The sequence below is a fragment of the Grampus griseus genome (assembly GCF_964374135.1).
Source record: "Grampus griseus genome assembly, chromosome: 13".
NCBI lineage: Eukaryota > Metazoa > Chordata > Mammalia > Artiodactyla > Delphinidae > Grampus > Grampus griseus.
This window is the reverse complement of record NC_139007.1, coordinates 36,519,418-36,545,758: the sequence shown is the minus strand read 5'-3', so window position 1 is coordinate 36,545,758 and position 26,341 is coordinate 36,519,418. Positions and strand designations below refer to the sequence as shown.

General features: G+C 43.6%; 1 protein-coding gene across 2 annotated transcripts; it reads right to left on the bottom strand.

Moving 5' to 3' along the window:
• Positions 1–5,041: 5,041 nt before the first annotated feature.
• On the bottom strand, positions 5,042–25,297 carry PRDM1 (PR/SET domain 1; the record flags this gene model as incomplete). 2 transcript variants are annotated; one of them, XM_082669376.1, is made up of 7 exons in its annotated part: positions 5,042–5,614; positions 5,968–6,096; positions 6,563–7,668; positions 12,634–12,886; positions 16,868–16,987; positions 23,398–23,646; positions 25,256–25,297. In XM_082669376.1, 7 exons carry the CDS (start codon positions 25,295–25,297, stop codon positions 5,042–5,044), a joined length of 2,472 nt encoding a protein of 823 aa, XP_082525502.1. The 2 variants fall into 2 exon arrangements, with proteins under 2 accessions (XP_082525502.1, XP_082525503.1); XM_082669377.1 differs by lacking the exon at positions 5,968–6,096.
• Between the last annotated feature and the right edge of the window lie 1,044 nt (positions 25,298–26,341).

Sequence of the window (26,341 nt, the reverse complement as noted above, 5' to 3'; positions counted from 1 at the left end):
TTCCATGAGAACAACCCCCTTTTGTTAACACACTGAAGAATTTCTTACCAAAACTACCCACTGGCATTTACCTGTCACTTTCTCTTTCTTTCTTGATGGGAGTAGGAGAAAACTACAAGGTGACTGTGTTCACATTTATGCTAAATAAAAGCTTCTATCTTAGATTCAGAGAGAAGGAATGGGTCCATGACCAGCTCTGGTTCGTTATTTATCAAACCTGGAAGGAAGAGCAAACCAGGAGAGGGTTTGTTAGTTTATAGTATTCTGTGAAACTGGGCATGGGCAGTATTTGCATAAATCAGGTTAAAAATAACTTTTTGGAATCTTGCTCTGTTTTGGGCCTAAATTACATGATTAAAGCTATATTGAGATTAAATCACTTCTCACTTATTGAAGCAGCAGCTGTCAGTAGCACTTTGAGCAAATGGACTCGGGGGTCCTGAGGACTTGAAGCTTAAAAAAGGATGTGATGGGAGGCTTATTCCTGGGTCCTGAAACATTTCTCGCAGCTGCTGTATGCCCAGAAGTGGTCTCCAAAGAGGTAGCCAGTGCTCAGGATGATCCAGTTTCTTCTGGCCAGACACTGATAATGAAACAGACATGTTATGGAGAAAGAACCCTATGGTCTAATAAAGGAAATAGAAATGTCTTTTCAGTTGGTTCAATGATCCCATTCTGTGTAACTTCGCTTCTATGCATTAATGTTTTTAGCTGCCAACCTCGGTGGTGCAGCCTTCCTTTGTAGACCAGATTATCCCAGAGGCCTGGTTTTACATTAGAACTCCTCCACCATGTGCCTCTAATTACTTTCATTTCTCTGCTCTGGCCTTTCCCCATTATCTTCTTTTAAAGAAGGCTTCACACACACACACACACACACACACACACACACACACACACACACACACACACACACACACACACACACACACAGAAATAAATTCACTTATACAAACTTATGGGTCCTAAATTGGTTTCCTGTCCCTCAAGAGAAAAAATTTGAGATGTGTGCCCATATACTCCCATGGAACTGTATATCCTGTATGTTTTCTTCTGGTGAAGAATTGAATGCATCATTCCTGAACAGGGCTTTTAGTTTAAGGAAAGATTCAAGAAGGTGGCTTCTTCATTTTTGCCTTGCTCTACAAACAGCTGCCCAAAGTCTCAGTTCAACAGGGTGGATGTCGGCCGGGGAGACTTGAGCTCCTAGTGAATATTATGTTCTCATGTAATGTTTCGTTAACAGCTAAGTCCACAAGTGTTCCCGAGATAGATAACTCTCAAGAAAAAAAAGGCATGCTTTGCCACGTAAAGAACTATGATTTATGGTAGTAACTGTTACACTCTGACTCCTTTTGGGCTTTGTTTTGAAAAATTATTACCACAATGGTTCTGTAGAATTTAGTAGTGCAACCAGCACCATTTGGCCCGTTTATGACAATAGGGTTCTGGTTTTCTTAACTCCACAGTTAAATGTTGGCAGCATTTCAAATTCTTGGCACAGATGTTTGAGTGAATATAAAGAAGAAGCATTAAAAAGAAAGTGGGCAGTTCTGAGTGTCTAAATGTAGGGAGCATTGTTTTCTTAGCATGCAGTTAGCATGGGCATGGTACCATGAACTTGGTAATGGATGAAATGGCAAGCATGAAAACCATTTGCAAAGGGCTTTTAGATTTTTTTTTTTTGGTTGTTTCATTGAGGGCAGTAGCACTTTTATACAGGCATCTCTCTTATTCACATCTACCAAGTGAGACTCAAAATAATTTGTGCCTTTTTGTTTGTGACTGGAGAAAGATTAGTTACTGGAGCATCAATGGATGAGCAAGTAGACTCGCTCCCAACATATGACCCTTGGGACCACATGGCCAAGCCACCATGATCCCTGGGCTTCATACTAACAACGCCCAGAGGCTGGCCAGACAACAGCTTTCTTGAAATTGGCTTTAAATGCACAAGTGGCAAATCTACTTCCCGAGTTAAGATGTGAAGGAAAAAGATACGATGGGATGGAGGGCAGGAAGACTATGCAGAAGCACAAAAGCCCTGATTCCCTGTGGGGGGCTCAACGCTGGCTACTGAAGCAAACACGAAACCACCAGTGGGCAAAATGCTTCTCAGGTTCCCAGGGCTCTCCAGAGCCCCTCACCCAGCAGCTGGCTGGGTCCACACACACTCACGCTGGGATCGAGGCTAGGACGGCATTTCTGGACTTGATCTCAATTCTTCCTCACCTCGCCACCACCCCCCGTCCATCAACAAAGTAAAACAAACAAAAAAGTCCAACAAAAGCAAACAAATCTTCCCCTGCTTACTGGCTAATGCTTGAAATGATCTCCTTAGAGGGCACTTTTATAGCTCATAATTAAAGAGAAAAATCTTTGAGTTATGAGAGAGGCAAGAGACCAACCCTGTTAGAGCAGTCGCCGATAGAGGAGGTGAAATTAGGGAATCATCTCTGGGGGGGATGAAGGGTCGGGGTGGGGATGTGGGCAGAATAGAGGCAAATTGTGTCATGTTCAGAATTTGTTTTGGGGCCACCCTTGCAGTATGGTTAAGGTGTCGTTCACTCACCCTTCACTCAAGACACTAGACAAGCATTGGTAAAGCATGAACATTTATATTTAATTTACATTTTGACAATTTGCACATAAATAACAATGTAAACCAGTACGTAAACATAAGATAGTTTGTTGTTCTAGCAAAGTAAAAAGCCAATAACTTTGGTCGGTTTTAACTTTGAGTAGAAGGAAAAAAAAAAAAAAACCACTGTTGATTGTGGGCTCAACATTCACATGTAAGAGGCCTCAGGGAAAGTCAGAAGGTAAAGAGAATCAAGAAGTCTCAAGCCACTGTGCAGGTCTCAGGAAAAATTCCCATTAATGAGAAAGCGTGAAAGGGGAGAAAGAGAACAAAAGAGTAATTGGGAATAGAAAGTAGTTGGTGTCAACGTCAGAATGTGATGCTTTGGTTTACCTACAATTAAGGACTGTGTTTGCCAAACACTGACTAAAAAATACCATAAAAAACTGTCAGTTTTGTTACTTAAAGGAACAGATCAGTAAGGCTCTTAGGTTTCTCTGCATTATCCTAAATTTGTTGTTCTCTTCTGCAGGTTGACATTAGTTGCCATGGACCAAAATACTGAATATATAAACCAGATTGATGAGTGATACATCAGTTATTTAGGAAGGAGGGAGAGGAAGAGAGAGAAAAGTTGCAGTGGTCGATGGGATTTTTATTCTGGGGCTTGGGTGTGACCACATCATCAGAATGTGGCAAAACAAACCAAAAAAAACCCCGTCTTAGATTGTCCTTGATAGTAAAAAAGTATGTCTCTTTCTCCCTGGTTGTTATGCAGTCCCCACCTTTGCACCAAGGTTTTAGGGTCGCTTACAATAGCAAGGGGGTGCCCAAGCTCACCAATATGACTGTGAGGTCATCGAGTGCTAATTAAGCAAAGTCTCAGAAAGGGTTTTTTTTTTTTTTTTTATGCCATTAGGAAAAGAAGGATAATTTACATGGTTTGGCTCACAATTTAAGTGGTTATAAATATATTATATATACACATGGTATAGTGGTATAAATAGATTTATAAATATACATCATTCTCCGCTACACCTCAAATGCCAACATGTCATCTTTGGGTTTAGCAGAAGAGGAGACAGAATGCGACGCATTCCAGCTTTCTGGTGCACGCTGGCTCTCTCCTCTTGAGTAGCAAATCATCAGAGAAGCCATCACTTCCTGCACTACTGGACACACTCAATGAGGTAATTGTTGAACAACTCTGCAATGCCCTTTCTTCTTCAATTAAATTAACCATAAAATGTAAAAACACAAATACTGAGGAAAGTCTGAGTTGTACAGAAAAAAAATACAATTGATGTGTTGGGGATAGGAATGTTCATTACCCGCTTTGACCCTAAGACAACGAGAATACCCGTTTTCCGGTTTTTGGTTTTTAAAGTGTGGCCTGAGCCTATCTAACTCAAATCCTTCCTGGTAGAGCACCACGTTTGTGCAATTTTGACATAACAACAAAAAAGACCAACAACAAAAACACCCAGACTCATGCTTCCTCACCTCACCCATACAAAACCACCTGTGCTTTGGGAATGTTTTGCAGTGGTTTTAAACATGGCATTTTGTCTTCACATTTTCAGATAATACATTGGGATGCCAAAGTCTCGTGGCCACTCCGAATGGTCACATGACTTTGGGGGTGGGGCGACCCTGTGTTTTGGAGAGGGAGACAGATTAGCAAAGCCTTCTTGTAGCCTTTCTGGTAAATCTGTGATTAGGGGGGAAAATGCTGAACTAGCTACAGAAACATACAAGATTCTCTCTTTCTTATTTCTTCTACCAGAGTTATTACTGGGTAATTCTGCACACATACCCCCAAGTTATACAGTGCTGTTCAAATGATACAGTCCTATGAATGAACACATCAATTGCCTAACTACGGCAATACCAAAACCTCATTTTCAAACCATTATTATAGAGGGAGGTCGGCTGATGTAATGTATTTGTTTACTAAATCTTAGGTACTTAAAACAGATGTGCAGAAATTATCTACAAAGAACAGCCACCAGACAAAGATAGAACAACTCAAATTACAAGGAATTCTTCCAGTCATTGTAAACTTTTTTTAATTATTGCTTTTTGAATGATAAGTTGTATAATAAATTATGAAGGATTATCATTGAAAAAATAATTATGACTAGGCAATAGTCTTAGCAATGGGAGGGCTATGCAAACATATCCACACAAATATTCAAAATACACAGGTTCAAATATATAGATGGGGGTGTAAATAAGTATATATAATATGTATATATATTGTCTTTCCCTCATTTATGCCCTGAGATTTCAGTAACTTTGGGGATCCTTCGTTAATTCCAGAGAGGTGAGGGGAAACCACCTGCCGTCAGGAGAGCTTTGCAGAACTGGAATTATGTACAAGCATTTGCCACAGGCACCCTGACTCGCCAAGTCACAAGTTAAGAAAAAAGACAAAACACCTTTTGTTTTCTGCAAATCTTAAGGATCCATTGGTTCGACTGTTTCTTGTTTGACCTTTACAGGTCCCAGAGGTAGTGGGTTGCTGTGAGGCAACTTCAGGAGGGACGGGTCTGTTGACTCGTAGAGGCTACATCCTGAGAGCAGTCCATTCCCCATGTTTCTTTGCAAAGACACTTTCAGGCCAGTTTCTTCTTTCTCTTTTCTGACCACGGCCAGAATCTCCTTCTCCACCACAGAGGTCACGTCAACGTTGTCCTCCATGTCCTCCAGCCGGTCGGCATTGTCGCTGATGTCAAACTTCTCGATTTCTTCGTTGATTCTGGTCAGGTCCTCCAGAGGCAGCCCCGTGGCTGGGGCCACAGGACAATACCCCTTCAGGTGGACCTTGAGGCTGCAGAGATGGATGTAGCTCTTGTGGCAGTGGGCACACTTGTGGGGCCGCTCCCGGGTGTGTAGGCGCTTGTGGAGTTTCAGGTGCACAAACTGGGTGAACTTGGCGGGGCACGCCTTGCACTGGTAAGGTTTCTCTCCGGAGTGGAGTCGCAGGTGGGTCTTGAGATTGCTGGTGCTGCTAAATCGCTTGTGGCAAACCTGCAGCGTGGGGAAGGGGGCAGGGGAGGGAGGTGGGAGACCAGAAGGTTAAGAACTGCCAAGCGGAGGGGCGCGCTGCCCACCCACACCCAGCAACCTGGGAGGTGAAAAAACTCGCAGCAGCGTTAGGCAAATGGGGCAATGGGAACGCACTGCCCATGGGGTGTTGTTTCCCTTCCAGACTACTTGTCCAACCACTGGAAGCTGGTGTGTCATCATCTCAGCGCATCAGCAGCCCAAAGAAGGCAGAATTCTTGTGCTGGTTTAAACTATGGGCTATGGGATGATGGGAGGGCGACTCCTGAGACACTGTCTACAAAGGTCGAAAGTTCAACCCAGAAAACACTGCCCACCTGGCATTCATGTGGCTTCTCTCCCGTGTGTACCAGGTAGTGTTTCTGCAGGTGGGCGAGCTGAGTGAAGCCTTTGTTGCAAGTCTGGCATTTGAAAGGTCGTTCTCCGCTGTGCACTCTGAGGTGGACCTGGGAAGAAGCCACACACGTTAGGTCGGCTGTCACTTGGCTGCAAAAGCGAACATTCCCGTGCAAGGACTGGGGCATTTAGGATGCAAACCTCTTAAGAAAAGCATCAAGGTGAAGTCTTAGAACAAATCAAACCCCGATGTGATTTTCAGAACTCTGTTGTGTTGGAGCTAAAGGAACAAAAGTCATAGGCTAAGCAGGGACTCGAAACTGATGTTCTAGCGCAAACCCCACGTGTTTATCATTCAGAAGACACGCAGGAGAGGGGAAGCAACGTGTCCCAAGCGGCGCAGCCAGAGCAGCAAAGGCAAAGGCAAAAGCAAAGCCGCATCGACCATGCCCAGCCCAGGTCTCACGCTGTGGAAATGGCAAGTTATAACCTGCGGGAGGTGAACTAAATACCCACGCGCGTCCTGCACTCCCGGGGACTGACCCCGCGCCATCGGGCGGCCCACGCCAGGCCTACCTTCAGGTTTGAGAGTTGGCCAAAAGTCTTGGCGCAGACGTTGCACTCGTACTTGATCTTGCCGTTCTGCTTCTTCAGGGGGTAGGGGAGCGTCTTGTAGCCAGTCATGTTCCTTTTGTTCTTGATGAGATTCACGGCCTCGTCGCCGCCGCCGGGGGCCGCCGCGGCCGCTGAGGTAGCTTTGGGCTGCACCACGTGCTCGGCCGTGGCGGCGGTGCCGGCCGTCGGGGACCCGCTGGTGGGGCTGCAGGCCTTGTCCTTCAGGCTGGCGGCCGCCCCGGGCAGGGAGAAGGCACTGTGCGGCGCGGGCACCAGTACCTCCCGGGGGTGCTCGGGCTGCAGCAGGCGGCGCGCCCCCTCCGAGGGCAGCGAGCTGGGAAGGGAGGCGGGCGCCAGCATCGGGGGAGGCAGGCCGCCCCCGCCCAGGAGGCCGCCGTACACGGGGTACAGCCTCGGGAAGAGGCCGAAGCTGCCGAGGCCGTTGATGTTGCCCACGGCGCCCAGGCCGTTGCAGTTCATGCCGTAGGGGGGCAGCAGGAACTTGGGGTAGTGCGCGTTGTAGGAAGGGATGAAGGCGGGCGGCAGGTGCGGGGGCGGCGCGTAGCCGGGGTAGGAGCCCAGCCCCTCAGCGGCGGCGGCGGCGTACGGAGCGTTCAAGTAGGCATAAGGGTCCCGGTGCTCCTGGGAGCCGGGGGCCCGCGGCGACACGGTGTTCCCGGGGCTGCTGTGCAGGCTCCGGTCTGGGCTGCTGCGCGCCGAGGGGCTGGGCGTCGTGGAGGACGGGATGGGGGAGTGCGCGATGTAGGGCGGCCGCTCCATCCCGTAGGCCAGGGAAGCTTTCAGAAAGTCTTCCGGTAGAGGGGCCCGGATCGGGTACACCACCCGCGGGTAGAAGGGCATCTCGGGGCTCCCATTTTTCCGAAAGTCATCCGCGTCCTTTTCCGAAGTGAGGGGTGAAATGTTGGAGCGGTATAAGTCCTTCCCTTTGGAGGGGTGGGAGTCCAATTTTAGTATTTCTTTCACGCTGTACTCTCTCTTCGGGACATTCTTTGGGCAAAGTTCATGTTTCTCAGTGCTCTGCTGCTTTGGATGGCTCTGGGTTTGCGCTGAAATAAAGAAAGGGTGATTACTCAGATGGAGACAGAAAATCGGAGCGACGTTGCCCAAGTTGCGCTCTCCTTGAGCAAACCTGAGCCCCAGCTGCCCCAAGAGGGACACCTGGCATCTCAACGCCCACTCATTCTAGAAGGCTCTCGCCACTCCAGTTCCTTCTCAGCAAAACCAGGTCACTGGTGGCATCGATAAAACGAATAGCACCGTTTGTGTTATTTTGTTTCCAACGGTAAAAACCTCATGATAGGACAGTCCTGTTCGACCAAGAGTAGGAGAGCCTCCATGAAAATGGCGTGGAAAAATACCGGGACGGGGTGTCACAGGTTAATAAAAGTCATTCTCATGTTCACGGTTTACCTAAAGGAAATCAGCACACCCTGAGAACTAGATGTGCAAGATTAAGACTCATTTCAAGTAATAAGCAGTCATCAATTTTCGCCTCCATTCTTGTTTAATACGAATTTGATAAAACCCTGTTCAAACTGCCTCTTCCCAAACAGACAGATTAGCGATGTGATGCCACCCCTTCCCCTCGATCTGCTGACAACACCAGAATTTCACTGAGGCTCTGGTCTATAACCAGGCTCCCAGTAATGCTGTCCCCTGGAGTCACAAGGCGTGACATAGGCATCTCTGCCAGACCACAACTGGCACTTCCTGAGCCAGTTCAATTACTTAGAGCACCAAAGACGATAGCGTGTATTCCAAAAGACGGCATATTATTACTTGGTAAACAGACTGTTTAGGAACAGCAGCAATGAGAGGACAGGCTCTCCAGGCCATCGCCAGCACTGCCCCTCCAAACACACAGAACAAACGATGCCTTCGAGAAGACACCAGCCAGAGCAGGGAAAACCAAACACTCGCTGCTCAGCCTTCCCTGGAAACCAAAAGTAAAATACACGCTGCTTAGTCGGAGCTCTGGTTGTTGGAGGGCAACCCCACCAGCCTGCACACCTGCCGTAGGCATAGGCATCAGCTGTCGGTGTGTGTAGATGCCAGGAGAGGCAGGGACCTCGTGGCCTTAGCCTCAGAAGAGGACAGGCTTGGGGGACTGGGCTGAAGCCTCTGTAAAAGTATCACTCACTGTCTTTAAAAAAGTCCCTGTTCGATTTAACGGAGGAGGAACTCCAGGCTTGATACCTGATAGGTCTAGAAATGAACTCTGTGGAACTCCAGAGTCTGAATTCTTCAAATCCATTCTCTAGACTGACAAGCTTGAGGGATTCGATTCCAGTTTGAGAGCCCCTCAGAGAATGTTATCTCTGCTGGCTCTTATCAGTTACTCCTGGGTGAGCCAGCAGCCCCAGAATAAACACAGCCCAGACACTATCAGGGAAGATGCTGATGGGGGCAGTGATGGAAAGCTTGTTGAGGGAGAGGGATTTCTGAAGCCACTAAACCAAAATAAATAGCCCCTTATCAGGCCAATATCAGTCTTTCAGTGAGGCTCAGCAGGCAGGAAGTTCAAATTGTCACTTTTGTTTTTTAAAGCTGAAATGGTAAAGGAAGAGAGACAAGTAAGTTGGAGAGCTGATAGGCAAGGCATCTCACACCCACAGGAGGGAATTTTGAGGTGAAAAAGAATGATTTGGAGGCATCCACAGAAAGATGTCACCCTAAAAATAATGAAAATACAGAAACTTCACCATCATAACTTTCTGCCATTTTTATGTGGCAAGTTACGTCTAAGTCTCCTAATTTTCTTTACTGGCTTCAACACTGTCTTGGTTCTAAAATTCAATAAATTAAAGCCATAAGCAAAAAGTTTACGTCTGTCCGTAGCACTGTCCCTACTATTTATTTAGCCTGGTGTTCTTACTGAGCACCTCCATAATCCGACTGTTGAACTACCACAAAGCTAACGATTGGGGACTTGCCTGGTGGTCCAGCGGGAAAGACTCCGCCCTCCCGATGCAGGGGGCCCCGGTTCGATCCCTGGTCGGGGAACTAGATCTCTCACGCATGCCGCAACTAAGAGTCCGCATGCTGCAACTAACACCCGGTGCAGCCAAAATAAAAATTAATTAAAAAAAGAAACTTAAAAAAAAAGCTAACGATTGGGCCAACAAACCAGAAAGTCGGAATTTATAATTTTCTGTGCAAAATACTGAGCACAGTGTGCCTAGCATATAGTAAATCCATGATATATGTTCGATATCTCTTATGCCTTCATAAAAATACAATATCCGGAGGGCAACGCCAGCCCCCCTCAGGTGTTCTAAGGTGGCGATCATGGAGTCTATGTGAAAAGGTACATTTAAGAAAACCATCCTTCAGCAGCTGAGTAATCAGTGGAGCTGGTGTCATTTCTGACTCTCCCACTCAGCAGCAGCTTGAGTTAACATGAAAAAGAAAATCAAGATCTGTTTTTGTTCTTAAATCTTAAATGGCTGTAGGCGGACGGAGTCATTTCAAGAGTGAACTGCTTCTGAAGGCTCTGAATGGCTTAATTATGCCGACTCACATTTTCGATCTATAATAAGAACCCCCAAGACTACAAGAAAGAACCTAGAAGTTCTGCAGTAGGCAAAACAAAGCCTGTTTTCAACTGAAACTGAGAACGCAGATTAACATTTAGAAGTCTATAATCTGGTCAACTGTTTTCTAGATGGGTTAGTTAGATAGATTGAAAAAAACTACCAAAAAAACTTGGGAGGGGTAAGAGTTAAACCTGAGAGTTCCTACTCCTTTTCTTTGGTTTTTAAAAAATGCCTATTTATGATTTCTGGCTACTTATTTTTCTTTACCTCAGTTTTCTTCAAATCTCTTCTCCTCAAAACTCTACCAGTTGAACTATCACTGCCATTTTAAAGCCCTCACGGAGATTCTGACACAAGCCTCTATCGTGCTTGAAGCATGGAACCCAATACAACTCATGTGAAGACGCAATCTGCCTATTAGGCCTGATGAAACAGTGGAGATTTTCCTGATCAGCATCTCAGTCATCAGTTACCACACCTACGACAACTGGTTTCACAAGGCAACTGGAGTCTTGGCTTACTTACTGTCACTGGCTATCGTTAACTCTTTACTTTACTCTTTCTTTACTACGAATACTGGACAATAAATGGGTACCTGAAAATGTTAAACCACCATTTAGAAAAAATTCTGCGTAAACAAAAAGGGACATTTGAGGGAACAAAGGTGTCATTTCATAGTATACAGGACAGTTGCTTCTGAACACAAAGAATAAGCATTTGAATAAATGCAAGGCCTTTTAAGACCTTTCTTTGACTGGCAGGAGGTAAGGGATGTATGTGAAAAAACTTCTTTGTGGTTGGAGCAAAGTCACCAGGGTGGGTCATCTCAAATGGAGTTACTGTTCAAAAAAGAAAAAATCAAAGTCTTTTTCTGAATCCGTGAATGATGAAGCTCAAGGAGTGGGAGGAGACCCTCAAGAGGAAGTGACCGGCTATGCTGAGAAAGTCAGGAGGAAGCAGCACATCTTCCTGGGAGATGTCCTGCCGGAATATAAGTTGCCTTTTACCACTGGGCCTGGCACCTACAGGTGGTATAATAGCCGAAGGGCTCCTGGGATGCTTGGCACTAGTGACATGATGGAGACTCTTGGAAGCGCTAAAGAGAGATAAGGGAAAAGAACCACCACCATTGGCCAGGACCTGATTATACCCACCATACTCAAGCCGTAAGCCAATTTGTTCCAACTATTCTAAGACTTCTTCCTGAAGCTCAAGGTGCACTATATGTGTGTGTGTAAGGACCACAAACACAAATTTAAAGATGATCTTATGGTGGAGGTCCTTAAGCTTTTATAGCCCCAGCTTTTCAGAAAACTATAAATATAGTCTTGGGATCACAGGGAGAGCAAAAGTAAACTAGACAGTGTGGGATGAGCACCAAATAGCTGTACAATTGGATTATACCTGACTAGGATAAATAATTGGTCCTAAAGTTTAAGTCAAATTCTAATTTATGTTAATATTAACATTCATCTCAAAGGACAAAGTGTGAACTAAAACAATTTAGCCTCCAGATAAAGCAAGTGGGACAGCATATGGACTATTGATGAATCTGGTTAAAGGGTCTCTGGGAATTCTTTGTACTGTTTTTGCAACTTCTCCTTAGGTTGGAAATGAGATCAAAACAAAAGGTTACAAAAATGTCAGCATTTAGAGGCCAAAACTTTTAAACCAGAAGGAGCTGATTTAAAAAACTGCTTTAAAACTTAGCAGTCTGAGAATATACAACCATAGTTACAACAGGTTGGAATTTTATGGTAAATCTTAAATCATTCATAGAGATCACTTGAGAATGACTAAAATGAAGTAGGGTTTTGCAGAGAGGTCATGATAGCCAACTTTAACCAAATAAAAAAGTAAAAGCTTGCAGACCTATGGAACGGAGAATTTGTTAAGATCAAGTGATAGGTGGTTACTGTAATATCAGGAGATCAGATAATTAGGTTTTTACCATTAGGGAGGAAGCTAAGATATAAAATCTTTAGGGTTATCCATATTCAAATGAGATTTGAAAAATTATATCTCCGAGTTTTTCTAGAAACCTTTTATGTTTCACATCAGACCATAACTTGATAACCAAATGTGCATCTCTACAATAGTTCAATGTACATGTTAAGCACTGACAAGTTACCACAAACAAGGAACTATATAGCGTGCATCCTTGGCATGTCAGAACGAATCTCTATTATATTATAATCCTACCTGCCCCCTTTTGGATAGATTAGCATTGAACATAGATTTCTTCCTGTAACTTTCTGAACATTCAAAGTAGCTCTTAGTATTTTTTAAATGATCAAGTTTCATTATAGGAAACAGAGACTAAAAAAAGCTGTTTTCCTGTTCCCAGTCCCTAGTTTAAGCCACCTACTTGGCCCATCAGATGAAGCCATGTAATTAAACAACATGTTATTAGCGCAAAGGGGCAGAACTGACGTTACTGGCATTTCTAATTTTTTTGTTCTGTCATCCACTTACTGAGATTCATCATTGTCAGCTCTCCAGGATAAGGGTAGTGAAGCCTTTCCGCAAAGTCCCGGCAATACCACACAAGAAGCTCCTGGTTGGCGGGGATGGGCTTAATGGTGTAGAAGTAGATGTTCATGCCGTTCTGACAGGCGGCCAGGTTCTGCTCCCGGGCAGAATGTGCTGGGTTCACGTAGCGCAGCCAGTTGCTCTTCTCCTCATCAAAGCCATCGATGAAGTGGTGAAGCTCCCCTCGGGAATAGATCTGCCCAAAAGAGAAGACAGACATGGAAAAGAAAGCCCCAAAGCAACGAAAACCTTCCCAGGCACCTCTGAGAATAAACCCAGCAAATACCGGGTTTGATTTCTGGTCCCTTATTGCCTGGTTAGAAAAGGAAATCAGTTTAGCCGGAGTTGTCTTGAATCAGCAGAAATAAGGGCAGAAAGAGGGAAGGGACACTTTGTCAGTTACCTTTTCCATTTCAGTTTTAGTGTCTTTTCACTTTTGGGGAAAAGTAACAGAAGAGTGAAACACAAGATTTCATTTAAGGAGCTGCCTCAGAAGGACTAAACAACCACCGAGTACTGTTTCTGCTGCCACAGTGAAGGGCACACAGGCAATGCTACTTAACTTGAGTTCCGATCATGCAGACTTTTAATGCTTTGAGTCACTGGGTATTAGACCAACCCGACTGAGTACGTCAAACCGAGTCTCTCAACTTTTTCTATGGCCTCTGTACTTGCCGTTTCCTACACCCCCGCCCAAGGCTTAAACTATGCAAACATCCTCCACCCCCAAGCCTCCAAGTCCAGCAGGAACACTTGTTCATATGAATACTTGGAAGCTTGCCTTTTTGGGGAAATGCTGGGTGAGGCCAAGGTGAACTTCACCTGCCATAACAAAGTGAGCACTGGGACAGAAGCCAGCATCAGACAGTCTACTGAGAAGTCACTTTTCCTCTTGATAAACGTGTTCGGCCTTGCACTTTTCTTTCAAGGCAGAGGAGGGGAGAGGGAACCCTCTCATCCGTGAGGTGGTTGGGCTAAAACACCACTCACAGAGCCATAAGGTTCGTGTTTTTGGTAAAAGAACAGAAAGAAACCATGTTGTTCTTTAAAGGCAATGCAAAATGAAGAATTCAAAGTCTGCCCTAGAGTAATACTGCTTTTGGTTAACAGATACCCTCAGGCCACTCGGTAAAAAGGTAGAGGTAAGAATAGGAAAAATTAAAGTATACATTCTTACTGAAACTTTATAAACAACTTTATAAACAAACTCCTTGCCCTTCCACAGTAACTTTCTCTCTTTCCCTCTTTTTAAGATGTACCCAACTCGTCTTCAGACTTAAGAGATCCTTAACACATATATAAGAAATACCTGGTTATCTGCAACTTAGAGGTTCCAAGTCATAGGGCCCGGTTCATAGCAGAAGTTTTGCTCTAACCGGACAGCAGGTTATTGCTTTCTTCTTAGTCACATGCTATGCTAGTCTCTAAAATGTTTCTGTATTTCGCTCAAATGTTATCAGACAAAAAGGAACTCTGTCCCTTTAACACGGGCAGTAAACACCAGAATCACTTTCTTTTAAGAGTAACTTCCTGTAAATTGTGAAGGGGGAAATACATGTGGCTTCATCAAAGCAGCTTGTGAGAGCTTTTGCGGTGTGTTTTGTTAAGAGAAAATGGAACAAGGCCGGGTGAATTCTGCTATCAAGAGGGGTTTTCAAGTTTGTTTACTCTGATGTGCAAACTTCCAGGAACACGGGGTTCCATCGCTCTTGCACTCTTCGCTGGGCGGAAACTGCTTTCTAAAGCTACGGCTATGTTGATTCCAGTCAGCCTTCCACGGACTACAATTTACTGTATCCTCATTTAAAAACAGAAATGTCGACGCCATGAAGTCACACACACACACACACACACGAAAATAAAATAATGATACGTCAGATGAACACTGCTCCCTGTCACCCTCACTACATTTCCATATATTATCAAGAAGATTAAAAACGTGCTGACTCATAGCACAGTTACAAGAAATGTCACTGGTTTCTCAACTTGAACATCCCTTCTCTTCTTTGACTGTGTAATTTGCATGAAACTTTTTCTTTCCTCACAACAGATGTTCATATTCCTGCCAGCAAAATCAGGATGCTTTTAACAACATGTGGGAAGTTATCTCCTACAATATCCTTTGCATGTGAAGGGCCGATTTCAATAAATCCTCCCAAGGAAAGCATTTCAGCTACTTAGAGTGAATCTTCAATGAAGCAGGGAACTGGGACAGAGATAGGAGGTTCTTAAATATTTCTTGTCATTTTTTTTCAAAAGGATCATGAATTAACGAGACTTATGCTGGATTTTCTTAATTCCGACCTGCAACTCCAACAACTACACGTGTCTATGGCTCATTTCTGAGAAGACTTTATTGGCAGTAAAGGGGAAAATGAACTCACTTACATTTTGCCCATTATTAGTCAGGTATTAAATATATTTTAAGCATGACTAATTAATTAAATAAAAATTGTGAGCACACAACTCAGAGTGAAAAATTCTCAGTGATCTCTTTTGTTTGGAAAATAGTAAAATACATTTCTTAAAACACAAAACTTCCCAGATTTAAAACAAAACCTTGTTTCTTAGGAACAGCTTCTGAGTGATCCCCAAATAGAAGTCTTTTATAAATATACTTGTCCAGATGATATAAGCATTCTAGGTAAATCTGGCCAGAGTAAGTATAATACAATTTTTGTTGCTACCATGCAGCTGTTTCTTAAAAGAATTTTAGTAACAGTTTCCCAGTAATCATGTACATTTTGTGCAAGTATGTATATAAAAAATTGCTTTTAAATTTAGTAAATGTAGCTTTATTTTCTAATTAAAGGAAACCAAATATCCCAAAGAGATCTATGGGAAAACGGAAAGCAGTCCAATTTTTTCTCTGTTCATCCTAATCCAGGGTCTTTTACTCAAAGATTCCACCTAATTAGTTCACCTCTGAGGTCGTTTTTTATTTTTTTAATTAATTAATTTTTTATTTTTGGCTGTGCTGGGTCTTCCTTGCTGTGTGCGCTTTCTCTAGTTGCAGCGAGTGGGGGCTACTCTTCATTGCGTGTGCGGGATTCTCATTGCAGTGGCTTCTCTCTCTCCTTTTTTTTTGTGATACGCGGGCCTCTCACTGTTGTGGCCTCTCCCGTTGTGGAGCACATGCTCGGGGCACGAACCCAGGTCCCCTGCAACGGCAGGAGGACTCTCAACCACTGCGCCACCAGGGAAGTCCTGTGAGATCCTTTCTAACTGTGATATTCCAAAGGAAATTGGATTGGCCAGACTCTTTGGATGTTAAAGGAAAGTTCATCATCCCGAATGATTATAAGCATTTCCCTTACGCTATGGGAGTAACTTATGTACTATCAAACCCAAAAGTTTCATGGTACAGGTGCGTTGAAACAGGACGAGTCTTGTGGTCCATCTCCATTCCCCTAGTACCATCTTCTACCCATCCTTCCTTAAAGGCATTTATTTATTTATTTATTCTGCGTAAACAAAATCAATGTTTTGTTTGCCGCAATCAATCAATCAACAACAGTTCATCATTATTGGTTTGATTGATTGATTGATTGCGATACGCGGGCCTGTCACTGTTGTGGCCTCTCCCATTGCGGAGCACAGGCTCCAGACGCGCAGGCTCAGCGGCCATGTCTCACGGGCCCAGCCGCTCCGCGGCATGTGGGATCTTCCCGGACCGGGGCACGAACCCGTGTCCCCTGCATCGGCAGGCAGACTCTCAACCACTGTGCCACCAGGGAAGCCCAAAGGCATTTATTTTTGAGGTAATTCATTTATGATTACTTGTCCATTCAATTAAAGTTAAGTCAGCAAGAAATCAACAAGGGGTGAAATCTAAGGCTTGGTGACTCATTACTACTTCCTTGCACAGAAATGCAAATGAACTTACCCTTGAAGCAAGCAGCAAACTCTTTCCTTTCATCACAAAGCTCTAATGAATTGCAAAAATTAAGATTCACATATAGACCATCTCTCCATCCCTAACCACCTACAGGCTGTGTTTCCCAGGCCAAACATCTAACCAGGTTCATCACGGTTGCTTAGAATTCCCTATGTCCATGGGGACCCTGAATACTTGTGGGGAGCCCCAGGACAGGTTGAAAATGGAAGTGACCCAGCAATTTTAGTTTCATTTTTTTCCCCTAACACTTAATGAGTCTGGAAAAATTTCCCTACTTACCCGCCAAAAATATTTCCTGTTGGCGTTCTTGGGAACTGTATCACTGGTGTAGATTTCACCTATTAGAGGTCCAAAACGTGTCCCCTTTGGTATGTATTCTTTACTCACCACTCCAATAACCTAAAGGGGGTAAAACATATGAAACAATGAGTTCAACTGTAAAATATTAATCAATCTTTTCATTTCAATGAGTTGAATTGTCAAATGGTAATATAACCAACAATGATGAAATTGTACTATGGAGAGCAGATATTAATGGTGCCTACATAATTAACAACGAGCTTGACTTTTGGGGAAGACCATCTTTTAAACTCGCAGGTCATAAGCAAATACACAACCAAGTATAAAACAGTCATTCTCCGGTGACTGAGGGTCCTCTATTTTCTATTAATACTTTTTATGCGAGAACGGAGAGGGTAACCATTCCATATTAGAACAAGTTTCAGATACTGAAGAACTAGACAGTCAAGTTCAGCCCACTTCAGCCGGCTCCTAGTTTCCTATTTCTTCTTCTCCCTCAAGCCATAAACACAGTATGCTTAAGGGGAATAAAATAGTTTTAACCTCAGAAACCAAAATAATGTTCTTTGGTTGTTCCACAAAGGCCTAAGGAACCAGAAACAAAACATATTATTTTTTTTTTCATTCCAGATGAGGGTTTTTTTTTTTCTTCTTCTAACTTGTAAGTTCTGTTTAATAGAAGGGAATTCTTTCAAGTAACTTTGTTCTTCTCTAGCATCTTCTGCTCAACAGCGGTCAAAAGTCTTCCTTTGAAGTGGAATTTATACCGAGGAGAGCTGTGGGTTCTAAGATCTGAGGAAATGACCTTCTCAGACTTGGATGTATCACACATTTTGACTTTGTAGGGCCTTGCTAAAGAAGCATGTTAAATATACCAGTTCCTCCTGGGTCGTAAATTTCTTTGGGGGGGGGGTTGAAAAAAAAGTCACCAACCAGGAATCAGGAAGCAATTCATTACTATTCAAAAGAACGCCTTCTCCTCTGTAATAGTCCCTTATGACATTTTGCAGTACATTTTGTAGTACATTTTGTTTTGGTTTTTATTCACTCACTCTCCTCTTTTCATTTTCCTTTTGCTCCAAACAGCCTACAAATCACTTACTGAATAACTTACTGATATGGACCAAGAAAGGAGGTAAAACATATTTATTTCCAGTTTTTATTATCCCTGGCGGCTCCTTTATAATTGTGTACCTGAAATGGTAGGCCCCAATACATGAAGCAATAAATGTCTGCAGTGGAATCTAAGGTTCTGGTTATGATACACACTGACACCTCACTAATTTTATCAATAATTTGTCTCTGTTTAAATGAATATGGAATAAGCATACCTACATGCTTGTGACAGACCAGGCTTTCTCATGTACGTGACTTAAAGAATTAATTTTTTTAAAAATTTAGTATTCAATATACAAGCCAATGGAGCATACCCAGACTGGAAAGACAGAAAAAAAGAAAATTTCCTATATCTAACACAAGTTGAAACAAGGTTGGTGAGCTAGTGTTATTTTTGGCCCGTTATGAATTTCTGGCAAGAGCTGAAAAAAGCAGATGTTCATTTCATCCTCCTCTGCCTCATTTACATCTATCTGCCCTTTCAATGACAGTTCATCATTATTGGTATATGTTGGCAGTATAACTCTGGGGGACGGGAGTACTTCAGAACAGTCTTGAGATAAAAATACATCCTAAAGCTTAAGTAGACTTACTTATTCAGAGGCTCATTGTTTATGATATATTATTGAAAATAATTAATTTGAAAAATGCATGGAATTGGCTTCTATGACACAAATCATTTGGCATTCATATCTGAATGATTATTCCATAATATTAAAATGACAAACAGGAAAAACATATAATGTCATTTGTTGGTGAGCCAATAATTAGCGGTTGATATTTTCAACATATCCACTTCAAAGCAGTAATTCTAAAAAAGGTACTCAACTGGTTTATCAACCTTGTTTTAAATTATAGTCTCTCGCAGACAGTGTCTTGGGGGTCAGAGCTTGATTACCAACAAGTAGCATGACATTGAGGCCAGGGATTTTCTTCTGAATTGCCATTCTTTTAACCAACGGGCTTTGTGGTATTCAGCTATCAATCTTACACTAAGAAACATACACCATTTTCTTATGGTCCAGAAGAAGTCAACTAGCATTTTGTTCCCACAAAGGAATCTGAAGTAGACATAAGCCACCTGACACCTTTGAGCACAGCTATAGGCAAGTCACTGGGGAAGCTGTGTGACAGCACTGGAAGTAGCTCTTGTCATCGATAACCCTACAAATGAAACTCAGCAGGCCAGACAGGAGAATAATTTGTTAGGAAAGGGAGGTCTGTGAAAATCCTCATGTCCCAAACAAATAAAAAGAGCCTCAATATTAGATTATCTTTGCAAGTGAGACAGAACCCTAATATTTTAAGCTGTGTGATGCACAGAGCTTTGGGTACATGTAAACTCACACATATGAATAAATAGACACAAAATCACAGAATTTCAAGGTTGGAAGGAACGGTGTAGCTTATATACCATCTCTATCCGTTCCCAGTCCAGCACCCTATCTCACAATCAGCACCTTCACCTCAAATCCGTGTCTGAGACATTATTCAAAGAGCACAGAAGAGCTGCAACTCTAAGATTCCAATTCTAAGATTCCAGTGCTCAGCCAGGTAACCGGAGTGGGGATCGGAACCAGGGTAGTTTTTCGTGGGAGACCAAGTCATACTTCTCCCTCTGGCCCTGGAAAGATCCAGATGTGAATCTTAGCCAACAAAGTTCTATCCTTGGAGCTAGCCTATGATACAGGGGAACCTGGTATGTGCCCTGAATTTCCCAGAGCTAAAAAGACTAAGAATGTGGTCACCTAGTTCAGGAAGGAAACTTCACTGGAACTGACCAGGGTCCTAAAGCATCCCTGCTGGGCACGGATTGCTGCGTGCCTCCCATAAACCCACCAGTGAGAGGACACTGGCCTCCACACTTCCCCGCCTGCCCGCTCTTCCCCACTGTGTGCTATGTGTGGGGCTGACCCCTTCAGATCCGTCAGCGGCCTCCGTTACAGAACAAACCCTGAAGTCCAAGGCTTGCAGACAAAAAACAGGGCTTGTTTTCCATTTTACAAAATGAAGATGTCACAACTTAGTATAGGTGGACTGGGGGTTCTGAATGAAAGTCTGATAGTAAGAAGAACAAATTTGCTTTTTTTTTTGAAAGCAAATTCCCTCTTTAGAATATATGAATACACATGCATCGCAATGAGTTTCAAGCAGAAACATCATTCAGGTCTAAATGTGGTAGAAGCAGCCTCACCCCAAATTATATTAAAATCATTTAAATTACTAGCTACCTCTTCCCCTCTCCCTCCATAAAAATGACTCATTCGATTAAAATTCTATTTCGAATACAATTATAGTTGCATTGAGATGACTAGAGCTCATCTCAATGGATGAGTGGGTATATACTCACTGGATCAAGACTTCAGCCTGTACTTCACCCCATTTTTAAAAAAACGGGGTGGAGTGGATAACGATGTTTTTGGAAAGTCTCCTTAATTATCTTCATAGTAAAGGAAATGTGGCAATGCCTGGGTACATAGTCTCCACAATAAAAGGCAGTATGAAGAGGGAATTGCACTTATGGCAAGATGCTTTTTAGAGATGGCTTAATAATGGACTTCAATCAAAATGGCCACTGAGTCCCCATCTTCGGCCTGATGTTTCACTGCCACACGACTCTGGAGGTCAGGCTCGGAGCCACAGAGCCTCTGAATTCAACTCAAGCAACCTCAGTACAGGCTACTGCTTCCAGAACAGAAGTGTTTCAATCGATCTTTCTGTATTCAAGTATTCACAGAAGATTATTTCAGGAGGTCAAGGGGAAAATCCCCCTAAAAGAATAACCCAGCAGTTTAAAAAGTTTTACAAGTTTTTTGAATAGTATGTCTATATTTGGTCTGAGTTCTGGAAATAGGAAGTAAGAACAGCCTCATTAAAGGTGCAGAATGATTCTAAACCCAATCTAAAAATGAGGGTCAAGATCAGAAATATGGTTTGTATGTTTTGTTTTTAAACCAAAAAAAAAAAAAAAGGTGCTGACACATAGCGCAAATTCATAATGAAAAATGGTCTTTGCTAAAAAAAAATCCCCAGGATGTCAGAACATCAGTACATAAGGTAACATCTTCGCTACTTAAATGAAAACATTTAAAGAAGGGCAAGATAAATCAGTCAGATGAAAACTACACATACAAAGGCCTTTTTCCTCTTTCCACGGCTTGTGGGACTGAAAGAACTAACTGAATAATGATAATGTAAACATTTCACCCATCCTGAAGATTTCTGTTCTAGAACTGGTGTGCAGCTCTCATACTCTCAATGGCTCAATTCTACGGTTCTCTTTCACCACCTGGAGGGAGCTCTCCTTCCCCAAAGTGCAAAAAGGAAGGAGGGAGAAACTGAATAACAGGTACACGTTTCCAGAGAGAGCTTAAGACAGCATTACATTTAAGTTGGTCTCCTGGTCGCTTTTATGATGAGGGACAACAGATATACTGCTCTCTTCAAGCATTTCTAGGGGAAAATAGAATAAGAGAAAGCTGATCTCTTATTAGGTTCGTTTTGAAGGACCCTCCTTAGGAATACAGGCACTGTATGCTTTCTGGGTGCTGAATTTATGAAATATGGAGTTACACATTCAGAGAAAAAAACCCCAAACAAGCTTAATAAATGATCGTCCTGAAGTTATGTTAAGACGATAACTAAAACCACAGTGACACCAAGAGGGGCCAGTGTAGCACAATCAGGTAGCACTGGTTGGGGAAGTCTGAAGAACTTCGCTCCAAGGCCTGGCTCTGGCTCTAAGTATATACCTTAAGTAAGTGACTATCTTTCTGAACCTTGGACTAAGGGCATTATTCTATTTAGCTATGATTTTACATAGAATGATGAAAATTGAAAAACTTAAGCTAAGAGCTAAACTGAGGATAAGAACACTACAGAACTAAAGGGCAAGGATGACCCACAGAATAAAGGTCTCGATTTCAATCCCAATGGGCTGGATGGGGCAACACAGCACAATCGAAACCGGGGAACAGATCAATATTTGGTCAGATTTGATATGGGAAAAAATGCTACAGCTTATAAAGCCACAGCCAAACCTTAAATACCCAAACAAATCCTACACTGATTCCATGGGCCACACACTAAGAGACCTTCTATAGAAAAGGGTGTTACTTTCAGAAAGAGATGTAATTAAGGCCGATCTCTGGCGTGAAATTTTTGGTAATGTTCACATTAAAATACAATTTAAATTTTGCTTTCTACGAAATCAGCCTCCTCTCTCCCAGCAGGAAAAAAGAAAAAAAAAAAAAAAAGTTGAGCTTTAATGAAACCCAAAGCAGAGTTGCTCTATTTAATTTTAGACAGCTGTGTCACCCCCTCACCAAAAACACTGAACTCAGATACACAAACAGGAAAGAGACAAAGTATTTCCCAAACCGGCTCTCAACTCCTTCAAATGCTCTTCCTTAGGGAAGGAGGAAAGTGATTTGACATGGTTGTAATGAATAGTCCCAGTATAGAATTCTGGGCTCCTGCAGCAAATGACCCCCTTTTCGCGACTTTCTGAAGGCAGTGATAGGACGGACAGTGACCTATGGGAATGGTTGTGATGGCAGGGCTGTGGACGGGTGGATTCCTCCAGCTCAGCCCGGCAGGCAGTAGACCAATGAAAGCAGCTGCAGTAGCTGAATTCTCAAAACAAGAGGTGGTTCTGCAAGTTATTTCACAGCCAAACATCACGCCTAGATACAATCATTATAGAAAAGGGTAAACACAAATCCTTTGCTCATTCCAAGTTTGGGTTTTCAGCCCCTTTGAAACAACAAAGGGTGTACCCACTTCAGAGGCCAAGAAGAAATTGGCCTGCCAGCCCGGTCAGAGCAAAGGAGCTGCCGCAGATAAACAGGGGTTAGCTCTGAAGTCATCCGGACAGAGGGCACTTTTACATGAAACTCTTCTCCGTTTATACCATCACTTCAGTTCATAAACACGTCAAGGTTTTGAGAATAATTTTAGAAACCCAGCTAATAAAGCTGGCTCGTTGAACAAGTAAATAAATAAAGCCATCTCATGACCAAAAAGAGACAAAAGAAACATGTCAAACATTTTTTCTAAGAAAAAGTTTCTCTCCCTCAAAAGCTAGTACACTGGGGGACGAGTTCTCAAAGCTGCTGACGATTTCACCCACCCCATGCTGCAAGTCGGCTTTTCCAAGACATGTCAACTTGGCAAAAAGATTTCACTGTTTACTAATTCTTATGGAACAGTGAAGAGCTGGAGGAATAAGAAGGGATGGACTTAGGGCAAGAGAAAACAATGAAAGAAGTGAATTAAGTGATCAGTTATTTACTGATACTTACAGATTCTCACAGACATACGAGGCCTCAAGGGCAAGTAGGGAGATTTGGCGTCAGGTGCCAATCTTCTTCAGCAAGAAACCAGAGGCTTACCTCTTTGCTGTTTGTGGCATATTTGAAAAGCAGATTCCTCGGTAAGGATGCCTCTGCCTGAACCGAAGTGCCTCCTTCGGTGCCAGAATCCCAGGGGTGGTCGTTCACAATGTATGTACACTTCTCCTCAAACTCAGCCTCTGTCCACAGAGTCATGTCCGCGTCCTCCATGTCCATTTTCATGGTCCCCTCAGTCCCCTCTGCCAACCCTGGAACCTTCACAGCACTGGAGTTACACTTAGGGGCAGCCTGGAAGAGAAAGGAAAGGCCTTTAATCCCCATTGTCCTGTGGCTCCTCCGAGAGAGGCTGTGACTAATACAGTCGTCTGAAGACTTTCAAAGCAGATGCAGAGTGCTTGGTACAGTTGAGTAAGAGCCAGAAAGCCGTATAAAGATTGCCTTGGAGAAGCAAGGTTTTAAAATGTTATCCTTAGTGAAAAAAAAATAAAAATAAAAAAAAAGTGTGGCAACCACATTGGGGGACAAAGTGAAAAAAAGAAAAAAGGAAAAGAAACACCTCCAATCCCTGGCTTTACCTCTCACGGCAGAAAAACGTTGAGGCGCCTAGTCCTCTGTCCCAGGACGCCTGGGGTCATGGCCGCCAGACCCTCAGCGCTGTGGAAAAGCTGCCTCAGAAAAGTGTCACAAACAAGGAGAGGAAGAGGAAGGAGCTCTGTCTGCCTCTGAATGAAGCTAAAAATGGAAAGCGCGTGTGGTGCAGGAGCGGAACCCAGCCTGCCTTTTCCAAATGGGGAAGACTGAACTTTCCCACCAGCTCCCAACTCAAAACAACTTTCAAAACAACTCGCTCCCCCCCCCCCTCTGCAGCGCGATCTCTTTCATCCTCTCACAGGGAAGGCCGAAAAGGGCTGCATCCTGCCAGCATCACTGAGCTGCAGCTTTTCCGAGATCGTTTGGACCATAGGAAAAGAGAAGGAAAGATGGGGGCGGAAGGGGGGGCAACTCCCCGCAGTTTCTTTTGACTGTGGGCATCTCACGCCAAATTGAAAAAGTAAAAACAAAACATAAAACTGTTCAATAGAATTCCCTGGAGAGAATTCCTTTAGGAGCCCTCAGCTACAAATAGCACTTTCCATTTAAATCTGAAAGTGTACGAATTCCCAGAAGTCACTGATGGGCCACAGTTACTGTAACTAAAGTTATAACAAATATAGAAGACTCAGAAGACAAGCTCTGCTTCCACTTACAAACTGATAAGGGTATTCCCGCAAATCCCCCCTCACACGCAGGAAAAGTGCTTTCCAAAGAAAGAGAGAGAAAAAAAGGTAAACAACGTCTGCAGTGTTTTCGCATACAGACGGGTTGGGGAAGAAGTAGGAACGTGGGTATCATTTCCATGTAAGAACATGTCCTTGTTAGAATGTAAACATAACACTGTCCAAGTCCTTCAGGGTGGCTTTTCCATTCTTTTATTTCTTTCCTAAATATGATGCTCTTTAAAAAAAAAAAAAAAAGTCGGATGCGAAGTTGTCTTTCCCTCAGCCACGATTTAAACAAACGTGCTTATTTCTACGTAGTTGCAACATGTACAGTCACGATGCCAAATGAGTGTTAAAACAAACCCAAAATTTAAACTTAAGCCAATGCGGAATAGTTACTTTGTTGGACGGGTGTGGGCGGGAGCCACTACCGAAATTTCAATGAACTGACAATTACGCCTAGAACTGAAAGGGTTAATGATTCATAAGGAAAAAGTCTTATAAATGTTTGACAGTACTAAGCGCCCGAAAGCAGAAGCCCTTCTGGTTTCTACTACGACTACGTTAGCCAAGAGAGAGAGAAAAAAAAAAAGTTTTCAGATCAATTTCAGAATGAAAAACAAGATCAAGTTCCTTACCAAGGTCGTACCCACACGTTTTTCCAAGCAAATATCCAACATCTGAGATAAATGTCGCTCATGCCTACACAGTCCGCATGTGCTCCGCGTCCCCTCCCAGCCGAGGGCTGGCGCGCACCGACCGCGGCGGTGCCCCTCTCCTCCGGCGGCTGGCGCCCGTGTCCCGAATCCCGGCGCGGACAGGTGCCTCGCTGCCCGCTGCCCTGCCTCTCCGCAACACTGGAGGGCCGAGTGTCACGGCAGCACGCTCAGTCTGTGTTAACCCGGCCGGCGGCTCGGCCCTTTCCCCCTCCCTGCCGCAGATTTCCCATTCGTGATTCACTCCTACCAGCCGCCTGAAGTGGGGGCGTGGCCACACCTGGCCGAGCCGTGCAGAGCTCACCCCAGGGCTTTCCTCCAGCCCGCGAGCGCCCAGAGCTTCCTCCCTCCGTATCTGAATTTCAACATTTACTCGGAATCTTCTGACTTCCCTTTGAGGGCACTTAACCTCAGCGTTTACTCGGGCTGTATTGTATTCTAAAGACTCCAGACCGCCCTCCTTCCTGCTGCGGCTTTATAAGGGGGCGCACATTCCTTAAATTCAGGGAAACCTAAAAATGACCTAAAATCGTTTGGGTTCCTCGGCTCAGATCCAGTTACAGAACATACAAAACTTACTTGAAAAGATCACGTGAAAAGAGCAATTATTTTTGCATGGAATGGAATAAGATGTAGCTGTCTAGTCCTCAAGCTACTGCCTGTGAAATACACGTTTCCTCCCCGCAAACTTGAAAGCTTCCATTTCTCTTGCTAACTAAAGGGAACTCATCTTTGGTAGAACTGACTTCCCTCTTTCAATTATTTAGTAAATAGGGAAATAGGAAAAAGGTATAATCCTACAGATTAAAATTTCTTTGCCTTTTCTCTCCTCCCCAAAGCCCACAGGCAGACTTCCGAGGAGTGTGTTTGCAAAGTGTAGAGCATTAATCGTTTCCTAGTTAAAGGGAATGTGGAACTGATCGCAGCAAGTGGAAGGCAGACGAAGGCAGTAATTAGTGGCGCTCTACGCTGGGAGCCCTGCCCGGCTTTTCCTCCAGCCCCAGTCAG